Below are 19,372 nucleotides of genomic sequence, written 5' to 3' on the forward strand. Positions count from 1 at the left end.
GCACGACCTCTGACCCGCGCGCGCCGGAAGCCGGCTCCGCGTCGGTCTCCCTGGCCCCGCGGTTGCCCTGACGACCGCGGGCGCCGCGGCGGGGCCGTAGCTGCAGGTGCGGAGCGGCAGGCGGGGCGGCAGCGGCCAGCCGGGAGCATGAGGAGCTGGTGTCTGTGTCAGATCTGCACCTGCGGGTAAGGAACGCGCAGCGTGGCGGCGGGCGGGGCGCGGGTGGCCGGAGCCCCGTGGTGGCCGCCCCCCGGAGGTGAAGGGACGTGGAAGCGGCGACCGCACTCCCCGGGTCCGCACCGGCCGGCTCCCGGGTGAAACAGTTCTGCTCTTAGACTCGCTGGCCAGGTGCACACTGAACGCCGGCCGGCCGGCTGGGCGGAGGACGCTTGCGCGGGAGCGGCGGGTCCAGAGCCTGCTAAGGGGTGCGATCAGATCCCGCTGGGAGAGTGCACGCCCCCAACATCTTAGGGGGAAGGAAGGAATAGGAATAGGACGATCTGCAAGTCCATGAACTCTCAGCCCGCGCCACGCTTTCTTCCATCTCCAGCCTTCCATCCAAGCCTGGCTGTAGCCCCATTCCCCTCCAAGCAGTGCCCCTTGGGGATCTGACCGACCGAGATGGGAGCAGCCTGCACCCCGAAACCCAGAATTGGTCTGTGGGTCCCTGCGTGACAACCTCCCATCCCCTGTAAACACAGTCTTCTAACGCGGAGTCACTGTTGGCCCCCAGGATTCGATCACTGTTTGCTAAAGAAACATTATGAGCATGTGGATTCCACGGAATCCATGAGTGACCATGTAACAGGAAGTGAGTGGAGCGGTATAAATTAAATCTTTCTGTGTTGGGATTTGAAAGTTAGTAAATCTAAGCGGATAAATCAAGATGTTAAAAGCTCATTAAAAAAAAAAAAAGAAAAAATGAAAACGCAGATGTAGCCTCCAGAAAAACGAAAAAGCAGAGATGATCGTCAGAAAGTAGTTTCTAGAGACTGGAAACGTTGGGAGAACGGGCTTTTCCGGTTTCCTTTATAAGCTCTTCAGCTTGTTTTGTTACAATGTGAATGTATGCCTTGCATGAGAAATAAAACTAAGAATAATGAGAAATTCCAGAGCTTGGACTTGATTCTTGTAACTCAGTGCCCCTGTATCAGAACCTCTATGCATGACCTATGTTCCCCGTCCCTGATTGTTCCAAGAGACCATCTGTGGTCCTAAATCACGTTAGGACTTTCCCGAAGCCTCCCCTGTCAGCCAGTCATCTCGAATCTCTCCACTCCTCTGACTTTGAATTTTGAATAGCCCATGACACCACCTCTCCACCCTTCCGCACACTGCAATCCTTCCTGCTGTCCAGCAACCTCCATGCAAAACAGCTGATCTCTCTTATGTTCTTCCCCGGGGGTTCACTGAGTCTAGATATCCTCGCCGGTTCTGACTCATCTACAGAGTGTATGCATTTTCCTCAACCTTACCTGGGCTTGGATTAGTAGTCCTCACACATGGCCCGGAGCCCGAAATGATATGAGACCCGAGGAGCTGATTTTTCTTTTTTGTTTGCTTGGATTTTTATGTTTGTTTTGTTAAGAACTTTATCTTTTTTTTTTCTGATTATGAAATGAATATACATGAGGCACTGTATGAACATGCAAGGCAAAAAATCTAGAATATAGTGAAAATCCCTCATCATCCTAGTCCTAGAAATAATAAATGTTCTTCAAGACTTGTTTTTGCATTCTTTAGAAGGAAAGAGAAATAGAGTGTATTATACATACTGTTCCGCAACCCACTTTTTCACTGTTTACAATCTCCGCGTCTGGCAACGGCCACGCCTTAAGATCAACCCTATTCTCTTTAACAACTACCTGCTATTAGCTTATATGATATATTGGTCAGGGTTATTAGTCATGGACAATATAATCTACTCTTGCCTAGTCGAGGCATAAAAGAATTTATTAAGGAGTATATGCAGCTCACAGAATTGTTGGAAGAACGGAAGAAACAGTTTTCAAAGTAAGCTTTTCAGGAAAAATTCCCAAAAACTCTCACCTCAGAACTGGGCTGCCAAGGGAGCCACTGCCCCTGCCAATACCCGGGAAACAGCAACAGAGCTTCAGAACCACTCCTTCCTGCCGAACCACCCTTTCCTGCTGAAGCTGCCAGACAGGAAGCCACCTTGCAAACCAGAAGGCTGCCTGACGCCTGCCTGCTCCAGCCTCTCTGTGCCTCTACCACAACCCTGCAAGCCTCTCTCCCTGCCTCCCTGCGTAGTGCTCTCTGAGAGCATCAGCTGAGCACACCCAACAGTTGAAAGCTAAATTGTACATGGGGCCTGCCTGCCAAGAGCCTGGGAAATGTTAGCTTTTCAGCTTCTTAGTATAAGAAGACACTCCAGGGGCACCTGGGTGGCTCGGTCAGTTAAGCGTCTGACTTCACTTCAGGTCAGGATCTCACCGTTGGTGAGTTCAAGCCCCGCATCCGGCTCTCCACTGACAGCTCCGAGCCCAGAGCCTGCTTCAGATATAGCGTCTCCCTCTCTCTCTGCCCCTCTCCTGCTCGTGCTCTGTCTCTCGGAAATAAGTAAACATTAACAAAGTAAAATAAAAAAGACACTCTAAATCATTGTCAGAGGAAATACCATACTTTTTTCCACCATGAAGGATATACCATAATTTATTCATTATTTTTGTAAACACCATTGCAGAATAAACAGGTTTTTGTGTGTGTGTGTGTGTGTGTATTAGTAAAGCTTCTTTTAAATTTAGAGATTGTGTGTTTATCGAAGTTCTCTGATTAAGATGCAGTTATATAAAATATTTTTGAAAGCCAAAATCATCTTTCAGTTTATTTATGTTTGCACAGGCGGCATCATTGTCCACACGGAACCACAAGGATTTATGAAAATTCTGGCACATCCTGCCCCACAACTGAATATTTGGAAAAATATCCTACATACGGCAATGTTCCTCCACCTCAGAGTCTGAAGCCCAAGCAAGAATTTCGAGCATGCCGTGGTAAAATGGAAGGGATAACGACATTTAAGTAAATATTCAGAAACTATTTGCTTTACTTTTCTCCAAGTCTTCTGGGCTTAATAAAGTTGTTTTATTCTTTAAATTGAACTATGAAGTTGATTGACGTTGAACCAACCCCAGAAGCAAGGAACCAGTTGAGTCGCAACTTGAGGTTAGGTTAGAATGGCAAACAGTGAGAAGGAAAAGGGGCAACAAAAAGCTTTATTGTTTTCACCACTTAAAATCTCTTCTAACATCTGCTGCTTTCCACGGTCTCCCAACTAGAGGAATGCAGTAGCTTCCTGTATTTTCTGTATCTCTTCTAGTGTTTACATCTCTGATCTGTTCCCTCTACTTTACCCTGCAGACATGACCTCTTTAAAATCCAGTTCTAGGGGCCCGGGGTGGCTCAGTCGGTTAAGCATCCAACTTCGGCTCAGGTCGTGATCCCGCAGTCCGTGGGTTCGAGCCCCGCGACGGGCTCTGTGCTGACAGCTCGGAGCCTGGAGCCTGCTTCGGATCCTATGTCTCCCTCTCTGCCCTTCCCCCACTCACACTCTGTCACTCTCTCTCTCTCTCTCTCAAAAATAAACATAAAAAAATTTTTTTAAATAAAATGCAGTTCTAATCCTATCACCTCCTTGCTTAAAATACTTACGCTTTCCCATTTTATTTAATAGCCACCAAAATCCCTTTATGGTTTGGTCTGTACTTGCTTCTCTAATTTATTTTCACCGTGCTCTTTTAATGTCACATCCCACAAGACACTTTTCATTTCTTGAGAAATCTCAGGTCTCCCTTGCCACAGAGCCTTCCAGTATATTATTTCACTTGCCTGGAAATTTCCCTCCCTTTTACCCCAGTTCTTAGCCTGTACGTCTCAACCCAGTTATCACTCTGACACTGTACCCAGTTTGCAGGCTGGGTAAAAGTCCCCTATGTAAGGCCTCAAAGCATCTTAGTTACTTATCATTAACTCCATTTCAGAGGCCCACACAGGCAGGAACTGTCTATTCTCATCCTTGCGTTCTATTTCCAGGAACCTAGTGGGAGGCCTGCTGGCACAGAGTAGACACTCCATGTTTATTCAGTGTTGGATAGACAAAAAGAAGTCTTCCTGACCCTCAACTTTCCATTGGGACTTAGTTGGTTTTGTTTTTTTAAGTTAATTTATTTTTCACAGAGAGAAAGTGCAGGAGTGGGGGAGGGAGAGAGAGAGAGAGAGAGAGAGAGAGAGAGAGAGAGAGAGAGAATCCCAAGAAGGCTCCATGCTGTCAGCACAGAGCCCCATGCGGGGCTCGATCCCACAAACTGTGAGATTCTGACCTGAGCCGAAATCCAGAATCGGACTCTCAACTGACTGAGTCACCGAGACGCCCCAGACTTAGCTTTTTTTTTTTTTTTTTTAACTTGTTTTGTACCTTTGTCAGTGAGTTAATTCCTGTCTTTATTCCGTTAATGTGCACACCATATTCAAGGCACAATCTTAGGTGTTAAGTATAAAAATCAATAAATAGAAGTTTCTGGTGTCAGGAAACACACACATCAGATTTCTGTAACTTGGGGTTTTAAAAATGCTCCGTAACCACTTTAATCTGCAGTGTTACCCGTTTCCTTCTCATTTTAGAGCCCATTCTCCTTGCATAAGCCAAGGTTGAAACCTTCGAACTCTCAGGCCAGTACTTGTCCCTCTAACATTTCGGGCCGCCCTTGAGGTAGCACTGCTTTGGCGATTGCACTCGACTTCTGTAGACGTGTGGCTCGTCCACAGATCTGAAGATCTTCCATAGTCCTCAGATACGGTGTGCTTTAGAATCATCCAGAAGGGTTAAAATTGCAGATTCCAGCGTTCCACCTGAAAGCACAGGTCCCAGGAATCTGCATCTTTAACCAGCACTGCTGCTCAGTCTGTTGCCACAGATTCAGTGCAGTGGGTCAAGTACTACGGCGTCCCTGAGTGTGACGTGGGCCATGAGGGACTTGGCCCCCGTGTTGCTTACAGCCTTGTGAGGATAGCAGTCAAGAAACAAAAACTCGGGTAAATAAACAAGCTATAATTATTGAAAATGAGGTGAAGAAATAGAACAGTTGAGAGAGAGCAAATGGGAATGTTGCTCATTTTTTTCTGCACCTTAACATTCTTCCTTGATGCCTTAATGATTCATAACGGAGATCTGAAATAAATGTCACAATATGCATATTTGTTGAATAAAGGTTTCGCATTTAACTAGTTCTAAATGTTAAAATTGGGAAAGAATGACATGCCATATCTTTCAGTTTTTATTTATTTTGAGAGAGAGAGAGAGCAGGAGTGGGGGGAAGGGCAGGGAGAGAGAGAGAGAGAGGGAGGGAGGGAGAATCCCAAGCAGGCTCCACCCCCGTCAGTGTAGCACCTGACATGGAGCTCGAACTCGGGAACTGTGAGGTTATGACCTGAGCCGAAACCAAGAGTCAGACGCTTCGCTGACTGAGCCACCCAGGCGCCCCGTGCCATACCTTCCTTTAAAAAGGCAATTGTTTCATAATTGTGGTTTTGTCAGTTGACTTGATCAAGCATCCCTTAATGGTAAAAACGAAACAAAACACAACAACCAACCAACCAGAAAGACAAAAGAAAGAAAAAGAAACTGTCCCAGCTCCCAGAAGTTCCAAATATGCCCAGGCAACTATAATTTCCGTTTTTTAAATCACCGTCTGTACACTTAGTAAAACATTGGATCTTTTCTTGGTATCTTGACTGGGGATAGCAGCACTTCCGAGGGCCGCAGGCGAGGGGTTCAGAACCCTTCCTCAGCTCCCTCATGTTGACTGGCCACTAAGCAGCAACAGCCGATGGGCCGGTACGAACAATAAAGGGTCATTCTGTACTTCTCTGTAACACAGGACGGGACTGTAACGAGCAGATGTCTAGACTTGTGTCTAAGATTTTCGATGCTTTATACAACGTCACAGCTGCGGGACAGCTAGATGTCTGCCAGGGTAGCTAGGGAGCCCGCCCCGAAGTATGATTGTAGACACGTCGTATGGGGCCAATCCGATGGCCGAGAGTGCATTTACCCACTACCACGTCTCCATAGACCGCTGCTTTGGGTTTGGAGGTATACTTTCTAACACTTAGCGAATCCACCTAGAGGAACTAAGACTTCTACGCTTTCTCTCTGTCATCTCCCTGATTCCTCCACTGCCTGATCGCATTTTAGCCCGTTCCCCTCTAGCTGGCATTTGGGAAGAGCAAAGAACAAATCCGATGTCTTGAGAGTAAGAGGTATGTGATTTCTACCACTTATCCCCTAAATAATATTTACTAAGCATTTGTTAGGTGTCGGGCCCTACGCTGAGCCCCTGGCACACAGCGGTGAGCATGGGGTTCCGGCCATGATCTCTGTGCTCACAGACTCTGCAGTCCAGCGAAGGTAGCAACACATCACTGGGAAGAAGTACAAAATCGCAGCAGTGATCACGTGCGTGAAGGACAGGCACAAGGTGACTTGAGAGCCAGAATAAAAGGTTTGACTTTATCAGGGAGAAGAGAAGAGGGAGCTAAATCCTGACAGGTGTGAAGCAACTGACTGAATTGAGTAGGTAAGGAAGTGCATTCCCGGCAAAGATGGCGGGCAGGGGAGGGCAGGGGAGGGGAGAGAAGGCAATTCCTGGAGAAGGCCGCCTCCCCCTGCAGGAGGAAGCAGGTGCTGAGGCTAGCGGAGGAGGCCCCCGGCGGTTTTTGCCGTGTCCTTGGAGCCACACGAAGCCGCTGAAAGTTTCTTCTCTTGTCCACCCCCCTGTTTGCATTTGGAGGGGGTGAGGGAGATACCGGTGGGAATGACCTGGTCAAACTTACAAGTGAGAGGATTCCTTTGGGTGCAACGTGAGACCAGACTGGAGAGAAGCTAATAGGTTTGAACAGGGATTAGGAAAGCTTGGGCCGTTCTGGTAGCGCCACGGAGGAGGAAATGGTGGGGTCTGCAAGAGATTCGGAGGCCGCGCTGACAGGACAGCTGAGGCCTGACGGTGAGTCCTGGCTTTCCGACCGTGCAGCTCGAGTCGCCGGGATGCCTTTCGCTAAATAGGGAACAAGCGTTCAGTGTTGCTTATGGACACACACAGAAAGTAGTGATTAGTACACGATGGTTTAAACAACTAAAATGAGTGACACAGGGGAGTCCAGAAGAGAAGAAAGCAATTTTGAAGACTTGTAGTAATAATAAATAGTAGTGGCTAACGTATTGCCCTCACTGGGCACCAAGCTCTCGTAAATATGTGTGCGTGCACGCCTGTACATGTGCCAGTTCTGAAATAACCCTGTGAGGTACATGGCATGATCGGCCCATTTTATATGTCAGGAAACTGGGGCACAGGCGGGTTAACCGAGTCGTCCGAGGTCACGCGTCTCGTGAACGACAGAGCCGGGATTCGGACCCAGGGAGTCTGATCACGCTGGGTCTGTCACCTCCCTTCCGCGCAGCCAACCCAAGTGTCTGCAGCTCTCCTTCTGCCCCATGAGGTTACGTGATGCCCAGGGTGGCCGCATCGCCACACAGCTCCCATCTGTGGCAAGGGCTTCTGGGAGGTCCAGTGATGAGACAGAGTCACATCCATACTATGAATGCGGTTTAAGGCTGAAGTCCAGAGTTCAGGTGTTAATTATCCACGTAACTGATGATTCAATAGTAAGCAGGAAGATCTTATGATCTAGAAGAAAGCATGCCCAAATGGCTTAGTCTTCAAGTAGGACGAATAAGGATTTGGACAAAGTGGGCCCCGGGGGTAGATTTTAGATTCATGAGATCCGAAAATTTCCTTCTAGGTTAGAAAAAAATTCTGTTACTTAAAGATTTTATTTATGTAAGATCCAGTCAACTAAAGAGCCATTGTAATGATGTTTTGAAAACCAGGATTTTTGACATATTTTTTCTTAACATATTTAGTCACTGGATAGGACATAAAGGAATTATTTCTCTCAAGTAGTTTACCAACTGCCACCATTTTAATATCTTCTTAGACTTTTCAAATGAAAAAAAAAACCTTGAAAATTTCAATACTGCGTCGAGATAATGATTATTTCTAATTAAGAAACTGTGAGGCTATGTTTCAAATTTATATGTTTCAGATCGGATTATCGTCCTTACGAAATAGTCAAACAGCCTCGCCAGGTACCAGAAGAATATAAACCAAAACAGGGGGAGATTGATCTTGGCACTACGTACAAACGGGATTTCAATTCTTACAAAGTGCAGCCTGTGGCCATCGTCCGGCCTTTGGAGAGACAACAAGCTAAACAAGGAAAGTTGGACACTGTCCCAACCTATAAAGGTAACTTGGCATTTCAAAAATGAAGGAGCCAAAAAACCTAAACTCACTTCTATCCAACGTCAAATCATAATTTGGTGTGTGGCCAAACTTAGCTCCCACGACTCAGGAGAACCTTTTTTGGCTTTGGTCAAAGCAGCACTGTATAGTGAAGAAAGACCATTTGCCTCATTGAGAGTTAAAAGACCTGGGTTTCTTTCCAAATGTAGCCACTTAATTCACGTTCTCTGTCTAAAAACACATACAGTTGAGCCAGGTCCCCGTATGTGTGGATTCTTCTCCAGAAATACAGTCCAGCCCAGCCCTGCAAACGTATTATCCCTTCCTTATGATTCTTTGAATCACACTTTTTCTCCGGCTTATACTTCGTTGTAAGAGCATAACACAGAATACATGTGACATACAAAATATACATTGACTGTGGATGTATAGGAACCTTAACTATTGTTAACCGTCGTTAAGGTTTCCGGCCAACAGTAGGCCATTAGTTGTTCTGGGAGTCAAAGTTATGTGCAGAGTTTTGACTGTGCAGGGGGGGTCAGTGCCCCTAACCCCCGTGTTGTTCAAGGGTCAAGCGTAAAAGCAAAGGCTGCCAGTGAACAAGCATTGTATCATCCTTGTCGCATTGGGCCACGGTTACTTGGCACCGTTCCTTTCCTGCAATTCCAGAATGAGCTGAAACTCTACCGAGCGGACTGGAGTCTTTGAGAAGGTCAAGTAAAGAGCGACGCCCTTCACCACTTAAGTTCTGAGCCCACTGAAAGCAAAAGAGCAGATGCAGAACCAAATATTCCCTTTTGAGTGGCAAGGGCTAGGGTGAAGAACAAGGCTTAGATCTGGGCACAGATGCCTCCTGATACTGAACTCAGAACAAAATCGGCTTATCCATCCGGGGACAATGGTGGTGCACCGCTTAGGGAACTTACTCCTCTAAGGCTTCTAGCGGGGACAAAGTGTGATGACACCTTCTCTCTGTGGGCCTCTGACTTAGAAGAGTAAGAGGCTGGACAGTGTATGGCTAGTTTCTTTCCAAAAACCAAGTTGATTTTAAAATACTCTATTGCTTGTGGGGAACGGGGTCTTTCTTTTTAAAGCCTGTCTTGTTAGTACACATTCTTTCCATATTTTTTCTTGATAATGTAATTGCATTTTTAGGCTGATATCTTTTTCGTTAGTTAGGTGATATAGCTGAATGGTATGTCCTCAGATAAAACCCCTTTGTAACAGTGATGTCACCCACAATGAAAGCAACGGTTTATAGTATAAATGGGCAATAGCTGAAGGTCTATGTGTTCTTCAAATATCCCCCTCACCAGTTGGATGCGTAGGTAAGTGCCTGTTATCAGTACTCTAGGATCTATGTGTAGGGAGGTCGGGGGCAACGTGCTTTCTGTCTTTTAAGCTGCGATCACATAAGATGCTACCCAAACATTAAAACGAAGTTTTAAGACAATGTGTATGGTGAATAAGTATATTGTTGTAATGCAATATAGCATTTAGCGATTGCAGATCTGAATTTACTGGTATGCAGTGGAGGTCACGTGCTGCATAACAAGGTGATGTAGAAGGTACTTGATGAAAATGACTGGGTCTTTTAACAACCATGGTAAGATTTTCTTTTCTTTTTCCTACAAGATCGATGGAAAAATATCACTAATATTGATATTCCCTGAGGTTGTGACTATTACACATAACACACACACACACACACACACACACACACACACTCTCACACACACACTGGTTCTAGCTTCTCATTACCTGGGTTTCCTGTACATTTCCATACTTTCACCCCCATAAGCCAATGTTGAGGATTCCTGGGGTCCCTCTGGTTTTCTCACTTCTGATCTTTCCTAGTGCGGAGAGGTGACTTTTGTATTTCCAGGCTTGGGAGCATGAGACCATAAGTATTAAGGGCCGAGGCAGAACTCATCATTCTGTGTGATGATTGTATTGCAGGTTTTACAGACACCTATTTAGGGACAGGTGTGTAGCTGACAAGAAATCACAATGACAAGAGGCCCTCTCGCTATTCATCGAGAATCAGACAACAGAGGAAAGACAGAAGTGGGATACGATAAAGAGAAAGGAAGAAAAAACCCTGTAGGTGGTGGCGAGAAGGGTAACATCTAGTTCTGGAGATGTAGTTCTATGAGACAGGCTACTCTCAGAAATGCATCTGCCCCCAGAAGCCTCACTTTAGAAGGTCATTCATATTAAACCATAGATGATGAAAATAGGCCAGTGTTTGATTTGATAAATGTTTTCAGGATTTCTCTGCTCTGTGCTAGCCACTGTAGGGAATACAGAGATCCGAATCAAACATAGTTGTTGACAAGTAGAAACTTTATGGTTGAGGAAAAAAAGCAATAGTAGCATAAAAAATTAAATAGCTTTAGTAGAAATAAATAATATGTGTTATTGGGGTGCTGGGGCAGCTCATTTGGCTGAGTGTCTGACTCTTGAACTTGTCTCAGGTCATGATCTCATGGTTGGTGACTTCAAGCCCGGTGTTGGGCTCTGTGTTGACAGCACGAAGCCTGCTTGGGATTCTCTCTCTCTCTCCCCACCCCCTCAAAATAAATAAACTTAAAAAAATGTATGTGTTATGACTAGGGAGGAGGATAATTCACTGGAAAATTGATGGAACAACTCATGCTTCAAAAATTTAGACTGAGCAACATCACACTTCAGGCCAGCCCAGGAATGTATCAGAGACTAGTAAGTACTGGTCTACAGGAAAGGGAAGGACATCACAAAAACTAGGGTGAAATGAGCAAAAACGCAGAAAGCCAGAAAAATACCATGGTTGTTGGGTAAACATCAGAGGAGGAAATGCGAGATTGGGGTCTAATTCTAGAAATGGAGATGGAGATCAGATTGTGAAGCCTTGATCACAGACTGAGGTGCTTAACATTTTTATCATAGCTACTAAAAGTGGGTGAGTTCTGTTTCCAGGTAGGCTATAGTGAATGCCAGACCGCATCATTTCCACTGCAACAGCTAAAGATCTGTATAAACTATTTATTTATTTATTTGTTTATTTATTTATAAATGTTTGTTTATTCTTGAGAGAGACAGAGACAGAGTGCGAGCAGGGGAGGGGCAGAGAGCGAGGGAGACACAGAATCCAAAGCAGGCTCCAGGCTCTGAGCTGTCAGCACAGAGCCCGACGCAGGGCTTGAACCCACAAATCTTGAGATCATGACCCGAGCCGAAGTTGGACACTTAACTGACTGAGCCACCCAGGTGCCCCTGTTACTATTATTTTTAATGTTCATTTTTGAGAGAGAGAGAGACAGAGTGCAAGCAACGGAGGGGCAGAGAGAGACGGAGACAGAATCTGAAGCAGACTCCAAGCTCTGAGCTGTCAGCACAGAGCCCAACATGGGGCTCGAACTCACAAGTCATAAGATCATACCTGAGCTGAAGTCAGACTCTTAAACAACTGAGCCACCCAGGCCCCCCATGTATACATTTTTTAACTGGAAAAAAACTTTTTTAAATGGCATTAGACAGCTGTGGAAGGAAAGAACTAAAATTCCAGAGATGGTGGATGCCTTCCTAGGTGAACTAAGAGAGCTGTTTACATCCCTTGGACCATTTGTCAAATCCAGGCCAAGGCTGAAGACTGGGCTTGGCATAAGCAGAAAGACTCTACCGGGAGAAGGGAATCCAGTGGAGCGCCTGATATGTGGGCTTGATATGACAAGCTGGAATCTATAAGTCCTCCAGATGTATGGCTGGTTTTCCTTGTGGAGTGTTTGCAGTGTTTCGGGGGCATGGTGGGCTAGGAGACTAGGGCAGAAAGAATCCCACAGAAGTATCCCACAGTTGTATTTGGGAGTAGGTGCTTAGGAAACAAAGTCCCACAGAATGAGGGCTCTACCACAAACACACCACAGTTCTTGTCCTTGACACACTTGTATCTAAAGGAAGACCATGTCTAACTAAAAGTGCCTCTGAGCACCAACCTAGCTCAGTTCCTGATTGGATCAAGGCGATCGGCCTAACACTGAAAAAAGCAAGCTTTCTCCTGTTGAAAATAACATTGATTTCAATGTCTATGGCTTTCTTATATGTGACATCTAGCACTTGGTAAAATATGAGACCTAAGAAGAACCAGAATATATTTGGAGAGATGGTCAAGAAATTTTCAAAATTGATGAAAGAACCAAGCCACAGATTCAAGAAGCTCAACAAATCCCCAAAAAGATAAATACAAAGAATACCACAGCTAGGCACTTATCATCAAACTTCTGAAAATGAAGTGAAGATGAATTCTCAAAAGTAGCAAAACTACACATTATTCACAAAAAGAAAAATCAGAAACATACCTAACTTTTCATCTGAAGCTATGGAATCCAGAAGATAATGGGATGACATCTTTGAAGTGTTGGAAGGAAAAAAAGAACCAAGAACTTTAAACCCAATGAATCCCAGATTTTCACATCTAATGAAAATATCTTTCAAAAAATATGGCAAAATAAAAATGTTTTTGGAAAACAACAACAACAACAAAAAAAAACTCAAAGAATCTGTTAGTAACAGACCCATACTACAAAAAGTAGTAAAGGAATGTCTTCGGGTGGAAGGCAAATGATTCTAGAGGGCAGCATGAAATGCACGATGATATGAAACACACAGAAAGGTTAACTATGTGGGTAAATATAAAGGAATACCGACCTCTCAAAGTCACAATAATATTTATATTATGTATTTTTATATAAATATGGAAGTAAAATATAGCACAAAATACAGCATGAGGGTGTACATGGCATTAAACTGTTGAAAGTTCCTTCCACTGTTCTAGAAGGGGTAAAAATATCAATTTAAGTTCAAGTAGGTCCAAAAGATCCCCTAATAGGAAAAAAATGCATTTTCATTCTAAAAATATGTGAAGTTTGGGACACCTGGGTGACTCAATCGGTTAAGGGTCAGACTTTGGCCCAGGTCATCATCTCACTGCTCGTAAGTCTGAGCCCCACGTCAGGCTCTGTGCTGACAGCTCAGAGCCTGGAGCCTGCTTTGGATTGTGTGTCTCCCTCTGTCTCTCTGCCCCTCCCCACTCACATTCTGTCTCTCTCTCTCTCCCTCTCTCTCTCTCTCTCTCTCTCAAAAAATAAACATTAAAATTTTTTTTAAAAATACGCGAAGTTATAATTAAAGTGCTAATGGAGAAAATGGAATAATAAAAATACCCTTTATCTAAAACAAGGCAGAAAATAAGGGGTAAGGGAACAAAGGACATGTGGGAACAATCAAAAGCAAACAACAATATAGTCAACTTAAACTCAACTACACCATTCATTACATTAAATGTAAATGAAATAAAATTTCAATTAACACTTCAAGATTGATTTTTCAGTTTGAGCATACTAAGTTTCAGTTTACCTCTTGAAATAGGGATATCTAGTAGGAAGATGTATATGTGGGTTTGGTGTTCGAAAGGAAGTCTGGAATGGAGATTCACTTCTGGAAATCATCAGCTTCCAGGTAGTATTAAAACCATGGGACTTCTTTGATGATATACAAATTGAGAAAGAAATGCTCAGGATGGAGCTCCCTGGCTTTGTAAAAGTTGTTTCCAAGTCCTTGGTGCAATAAGATGCCACAGGGAACAGGTTCCAAAGTACCAAGGAAAAGAACTAGCATGTGCAACTCAGGACTTTTGTTCTCAAAGAGGAACCTAGAACAGCTCATTATATAAGGATGGGGATGGAGCTCTACATTCAAACATTGATGGTGAGCAAACACATGGATGTAAAGCTGATCAGAAGAGAGAAAGTGGCTAGAAATCAAAAGAATGAGCAGAGGAAACAGAATTTCCCTTATCTAACCAGGGCAATACCGCAGTTGCCAAAGGACCAGACTGCACTGTTAGATATGCATGGCACTACATTTGTCCTTTCTATCAGTGTCACAAGACACGAAAAATAGATTATATTAATAAATATTACGTTTTAAAGGTGTTGCTTGAACATTATCAATAAATACTCCAGAATGAACAATCAATATTCCATGCATATGAGCATAGGCATATGTATAAAAGGAAACTCAATTTTCTGCAGTTATCTGCAACCGATATCCATGGTAATGTGTGCTGTGAAGTCTTGTGTTTCGGTCTCCAAATTCTTGCTTCCCTTTTGAAAACTGAAGCTCGTTTGGCAAGGGAGAACTACCCTCTTCTATTTAGTTTCTTTTTTTTTTGAAATTAACATCTTTTTCTCGGTCATTTTGGCAGCAAGGCCGGACTACAGACCTTCAATAGCACCCTACGATTTCCTTCTAGTTTGTGAAAAAGTGTTATAATTTTATACTTGACATTGCAAACAACAGAGATTTGTTCATGGTGCCTCAAGAAAAAGAGAGTTTCCCGTGACCTGGTAGTGGAAAGCCATCGGGTACAGAGGAAGCTAGAGGGCGGAGCTACTCCCTCCCTCCCCACCTCTCTGCCAGAGCCCCATGGGTTCTATTACAGCCTCTTCACTTCTCTGCATGCATCTGCTCTGACTGCCACTCTACTACCTGGGCTCCTCTGTCTACTTATCAATTCTGTTGCCCTACAGGTGGATTTTGAAGTCTTCGGCTTACCATAGCTCTCCAATTCTATCCACTACATGGCATCCTTGTAGATTCATCTCTCGCTTTTATCTGGCTCCATGTTTTCAAATTTGGGTTCACAAGGACAAGAATTGCTTACCCAGCTCGTCTCTTCTTGCCAGGCTGTTTTGTAGATCCCTACTAGCCTACAGATGATCTGCTCTCAGGCCAGGCATCCACTCTCATCCAAACACCAGTACTTGATGAGATGGAAGTGATCGTTTGGTCCCAAAGTTGGCCACTGTGGCAGAACTGTTTGTGAATGAGGAATTCTTCTCTCCAAAGGAGGTATCCCCATAAAAAGCATTTGAGTTTTGGCCTTTCCAATAGACACTGCATGGACTGTGGCCTAGACTCTTATATGTTATCTTGTATGACTGCTGTCTTTTATAAATTAGTCTTCAGTGTACATCTTTTTTGGGTAAAGTCAATTCCACAGTATTTCTTTTTTTTACAGTTTATTTTTGAGAGACAGAGACAGAGCATGAGCAGGGGAGAGGCAGAGAGAGGAAGACACAGAATCTAAAGCAGGCTCCAGGCTCTGAGCTGTCAGCACAGAGCCCAACACGGGGCTTGAACTCATAAGCTGTGAGATCATGGCCTGAGCTGAAGTCGGACGTTCAACCGACTGAGCCACCCAGGCACCCCATTTTCCACAGTATTTCTTATCTTACTACCTTTCTCATCTAGAAATAGAAAAACTAAATAACCCTCAGTTGAAATATAAGTACTTCAGTTTCCCATCCATGGTCTAGGTAGGCTGAAGAAGCAGAATTTAGGTATTTAACGCTAAATCTCAGACTTAGCTCTGAGGTTCACTTGTAAATTCTACATACAATTTCTGACATGTTTGAAAGCACTCATTTCAGGCCTCTGGCCTCTAGATGGCCCCCTATCTTTGGGGAATGACGTGAAGTCCATTTTCTGAGAAGTTAAAGTTGAATCCAGTGAACTTTCTGCGATAGTACAAGTTATTCTGTATCTTTGCTCAGGGAGTCTTGTTCCTAAAGTATAATGGAATTGAAATTCTCTCTCCTTTGAGGAGTCCCTCCGAAACCAAGGCATAATACCCACATCACTTTTGCCCACACATCGGGGCCTTTGATTTCATGTTAATCCCTAGATTTTATGGTTTCCTTTAGCATTTCTTGAGTTATAGTGAAAACCCCAAGCAGTTCCTGGAAAACACAACCATAATCTCCTAAACTCTGCCTTTATCCAAAACACAGGCTTTCAAAAACTGTCAACAATCCAGCTCAGATGTTCCATTCCCTTTTTGCGTATTCAGGTAAGTCTAGAAGTAGAAAGTTATATGTACTAAAGTGGGATGATAGAAGAGACAGGTGAACATGAAGAAGAGACAAACCAGGGGAACCTGAGCAACTTCATACTCGATTATTGTCCAGATTTATGAAGGAAATGAAAAGATGTTTGGCAATGAGAGAAGTAAGTCAGCCATGATTTTTAGAAGATGGTTGTTTTCTTCAGTATTTTAAGATGCTCTCTTTTTTATTTTCAAGATGATTACAGAGCTTGGGACATTCAGAAAATGGACCTTTATAAACCAGAGCAAACTTATCATCCCCCCGCCGTGAAATTTGGAAATTCAACTACATTTCAGGACGATTATGTTCCTCAGGAGATACAGCCTCGGCAAAGCTTTAAACCCAGCCCTGTGATCAAACGTTCTACTGTCCCTTTTAATGGTGACACAAGTCACCGCCTGGACTATGTACCTTATCAGCTAGAATTCAAGTTTTCAAGGCCAAAAGAGGTTTACAAGCCAACCACCCAACCCTTTGAGGATCTCACAACTCACCGGTATGACTTTCAGGGCCTTGTTGGCGAATCTGCAAAACTCTGCAGACCTCCATACACCAGAGTGACCCAAAATACTCATTTTGAAGGAAGCACCGAATTCCGCGAAAGCTTTCAACCATGGGAAATCCCACCGCCTGCAGTCAAGAAAACACCAGAGTATGTCCCTCCCACAGGCACCATGCAGTTAAACAGCACAAGCCATCTTGACTACATTCCCTATCAGACCAAACGTGTTGTTCCCATCAGGCCAGTTTCTCAGAAAAGAAATAACAACTTTCCTTTTCAAGGAAAAAGCACCACAAAGGAAGATTTTCCAGCCTGGGAAAGCTGTCGTCAAGGACTTATTAAGCAGCAGCAGCAGATTCCCAACCCATCTGGAAAATTTGATGGTTGGACCACTTTCAGGTCTCACTATGTGCCACATGAGCTGAATCCAACACAGAGCTGCAAACCCGTGCACGCTCCCGTGAAGAGTTCTGCTCCATTCGATGACACAACCATGTACTGTCTAGAGTACACACCAAAGAAACGGGAAATCTGCCCCGCTAGCTTTCCCTCTCCTCCCGGTTATGTCTTTGAAAATACAAATTCTCGAGGTCATCACTTCTTCCGCAAGATCACACCCACGGTGGAGGCCTCCTAATCATCAAATCACGTTTGAAAGGAAGCTAACAGGATATTGGTTTTCTAAAGGCAAAGCCAATTTTTTGGTAGTGAAAATAATTGAGGGGAGAGGTAAAAGAAATCATTTTAAAATTTTAAACAAGAAAATTGGAAAATTACTTTGGAAGTGAGGACCTTAAAATCTATTTTGTATTGATCTCTCACCAAGATTGTTCTCTACTCTGCTATTCTGAAAATTGAATAACGGGCGTTCCCACCTGAACTATTTTGATCCCCAACCTACCGTTTGGTCGCTTGTCTCTGATCGATTACCCTTTATACTTATGCTTTTAATCACGACAATTACATGGTCACTCACAACCTGGTTATCATGTGTCAAGTGCACTGGGACTGTCCAGCACACCTCTGACCACGACACGTGGATTCCTCATCCGGGACGACGGTCTTCATCTCAGACTTCAGGGCGTGGACACCCTGCACCGTGGTTAGCGGTGCCAGGGGTGACTGCACCGCTCCTCACCATGTTCAAGTTCGTAAGAGGAGCCGCCGTGTGACCAACAACGGCTCTGCGCGCGGGGAATCAAGGCTCTGAGTTCGGGTTCCAGTGACAACAGTTTCTATTTGGATCACCCTAGGCCAGTGACGGGTGTCTCTGAGCCCCAGTGTCCCCATGTGTAAAAGGACATTTGCTGTGCTCAGCTCACAAACATCGTTTCGAGCATCAGGGCAGATGGTTCATCGAAACCCAAAAGTCAAAGCGCCAAACAAGTGTCAGAGATTGTTACGAAGTCCCTCAGTCTCTCTTTTGAACCTGTTTTCTCCTTTTCCAAACGAGGGCCATTACCTCCTCAACACTCACTTTCTGGCCGGAGGCAAGGATTGGAAAATGACCAAATTTGCTTTGGGCTTATGAGGAGTAAACTTTCTGAGTCTTGTCCTCAATCAAGCGCCTGAGAACCCGTTACAGAGCATAGAGAGCTTGGACTAGGAGAGTCACGTGGTTTGAAAGACAGTGTTTGTAGGAAGGAAAACACTGTGTGTTCGAGTAGTTTTAGGAATGACCGATGGCTCTGAAGAATCTTCAGGGTAACCCCGGGTCATGACGTACCTAATTGCCATGCCTGGAGTCATGGTTCAGAAGAAGCAGCAGGCTCGGTCTGGGGCATAATTATGTCCTTCTTCTCCAGCGTGAGCTAAGCGCTAAGAAGGGAGGGAAAGAATGATGTCAGCGAGTGAAGCAGAAAGAACATATTGCATTTATAAATGCTGAAAATTTCCTAACGAATTAAACTCCTGTTTTTATTTTTTCCTTGCTGGGTGATTGCATTAGGGGAGAGTATGATTTCTCATCAAGTGTAGTCTTTTGTAGCTTTAGAATTCTTTCAAACTATGTGCTTGAGAATAGGTCCACCTATTTGGTTTGGTTAAAATGTTTATTTGAAAGTAGCTCGTGTGTATGTACGTTTGTATTGATTAGTGAAAATTATGACCTGTAGAATTCTGTATTTATGCAACATTAATAAAGCATCAATAAAATGCATTTTCATGAAGTCATTTCTGCACAAAATTTTCTCTGGAAAAGAGGCCTTTGTCATGAACTCTTACCTAGGTTAACCTGTACATAACTAGATATTCTTACCTTTGTAATAAAAAACATGATTATATACTCAAAATGAAAAATTAGAAAATATGATAGCACTCTCATCCTGGCCCATTTTCTGATGCTGGACATGCAAATCCTTCTGTAATCGAATGGGGGTGGTCTCTTCCCTGGACAAAGGCTCCCCATAGTAAACTTACCCTGGGGTTTCCCGTGGCAATGTGACTTGGGCTGAGGACACAGAGCTGAATAATGGTGTCTCCCCGTGATCTAACATCCAATATAATAGGCGTGAATAAGACATTGGAAGAGAGTACACATGGGCCACTTAGCCCGGGAATTCGGGGAAAGCTTCTTTAAGGAGAGGACAGCTGAGCTGAATCTGGAATGGTGAGTGGGAACT

General features: G+C 44.2%; 1 protein-coding gene across 1 annotated transcript; it reads left to right on the forward strand.

The window, feature by feature from the left end:
* The first annotated feature begins 32 nt into the window (after positions 1–32).
* SAXO2 (stabilizer of axonemal microtubules 2) lies at positions 33–18,909 on the forward strand. The gene is made up of 4 exons (XM_043554620.1): positions 33–185; positions 2,863–3,042; positions 8,122–8,324; positions 16,445–18,909. Exons 1-4 carry the CDS (start codon positions 148–150, stop codon positions 17,386–17,388), a joined length of 1,365 nt encoding a protein of 454 aa, XP_043410555.1. The 5' UTR covers positions 33–147; the 3' UTR covers positions 17,389–18,909.
* Positions 18,910–19,372: the final 463 nt, after the last annotated feature.

The sequence above is a fragment of the Prionailurus bengalensis genome, chromosome B3 (assembly GCF_016509475.1).
Source record: "Prionailurus bengalensis isolate Pbe53 chromosome B3, Fcat_Pben_1.1_paternal_pri, whole genome shotgun sequence".
Lineage (NCBI taxonomy): Eukaryota > Metazoa > Chordata > Mammalia > Carnivora > Felidae > Prionailurus > Prionailurus bengalensis.

Coding starts and splice junctions, on each gene's coding strand:
- SAXO2 (XM_043554620.1), top strand. CDS start 148: ATGAGGAGCTGGTGTCTGTGTCAGATCTGCACCTGCGG. Junction 186..2,862: donor TGTCAGATCTGCACCTGCGG/GTAAGGAACGCG, acceptor ATGTTTGCACAG/GCGGCATCATTGTCCACACG. Junction 3,043..8,121: donor GAAGGGATAACGACATTTAA/GTAAATATTCAG, acceptor TATATGTTTCAG/ATCGGATTATCGTCCTTACG.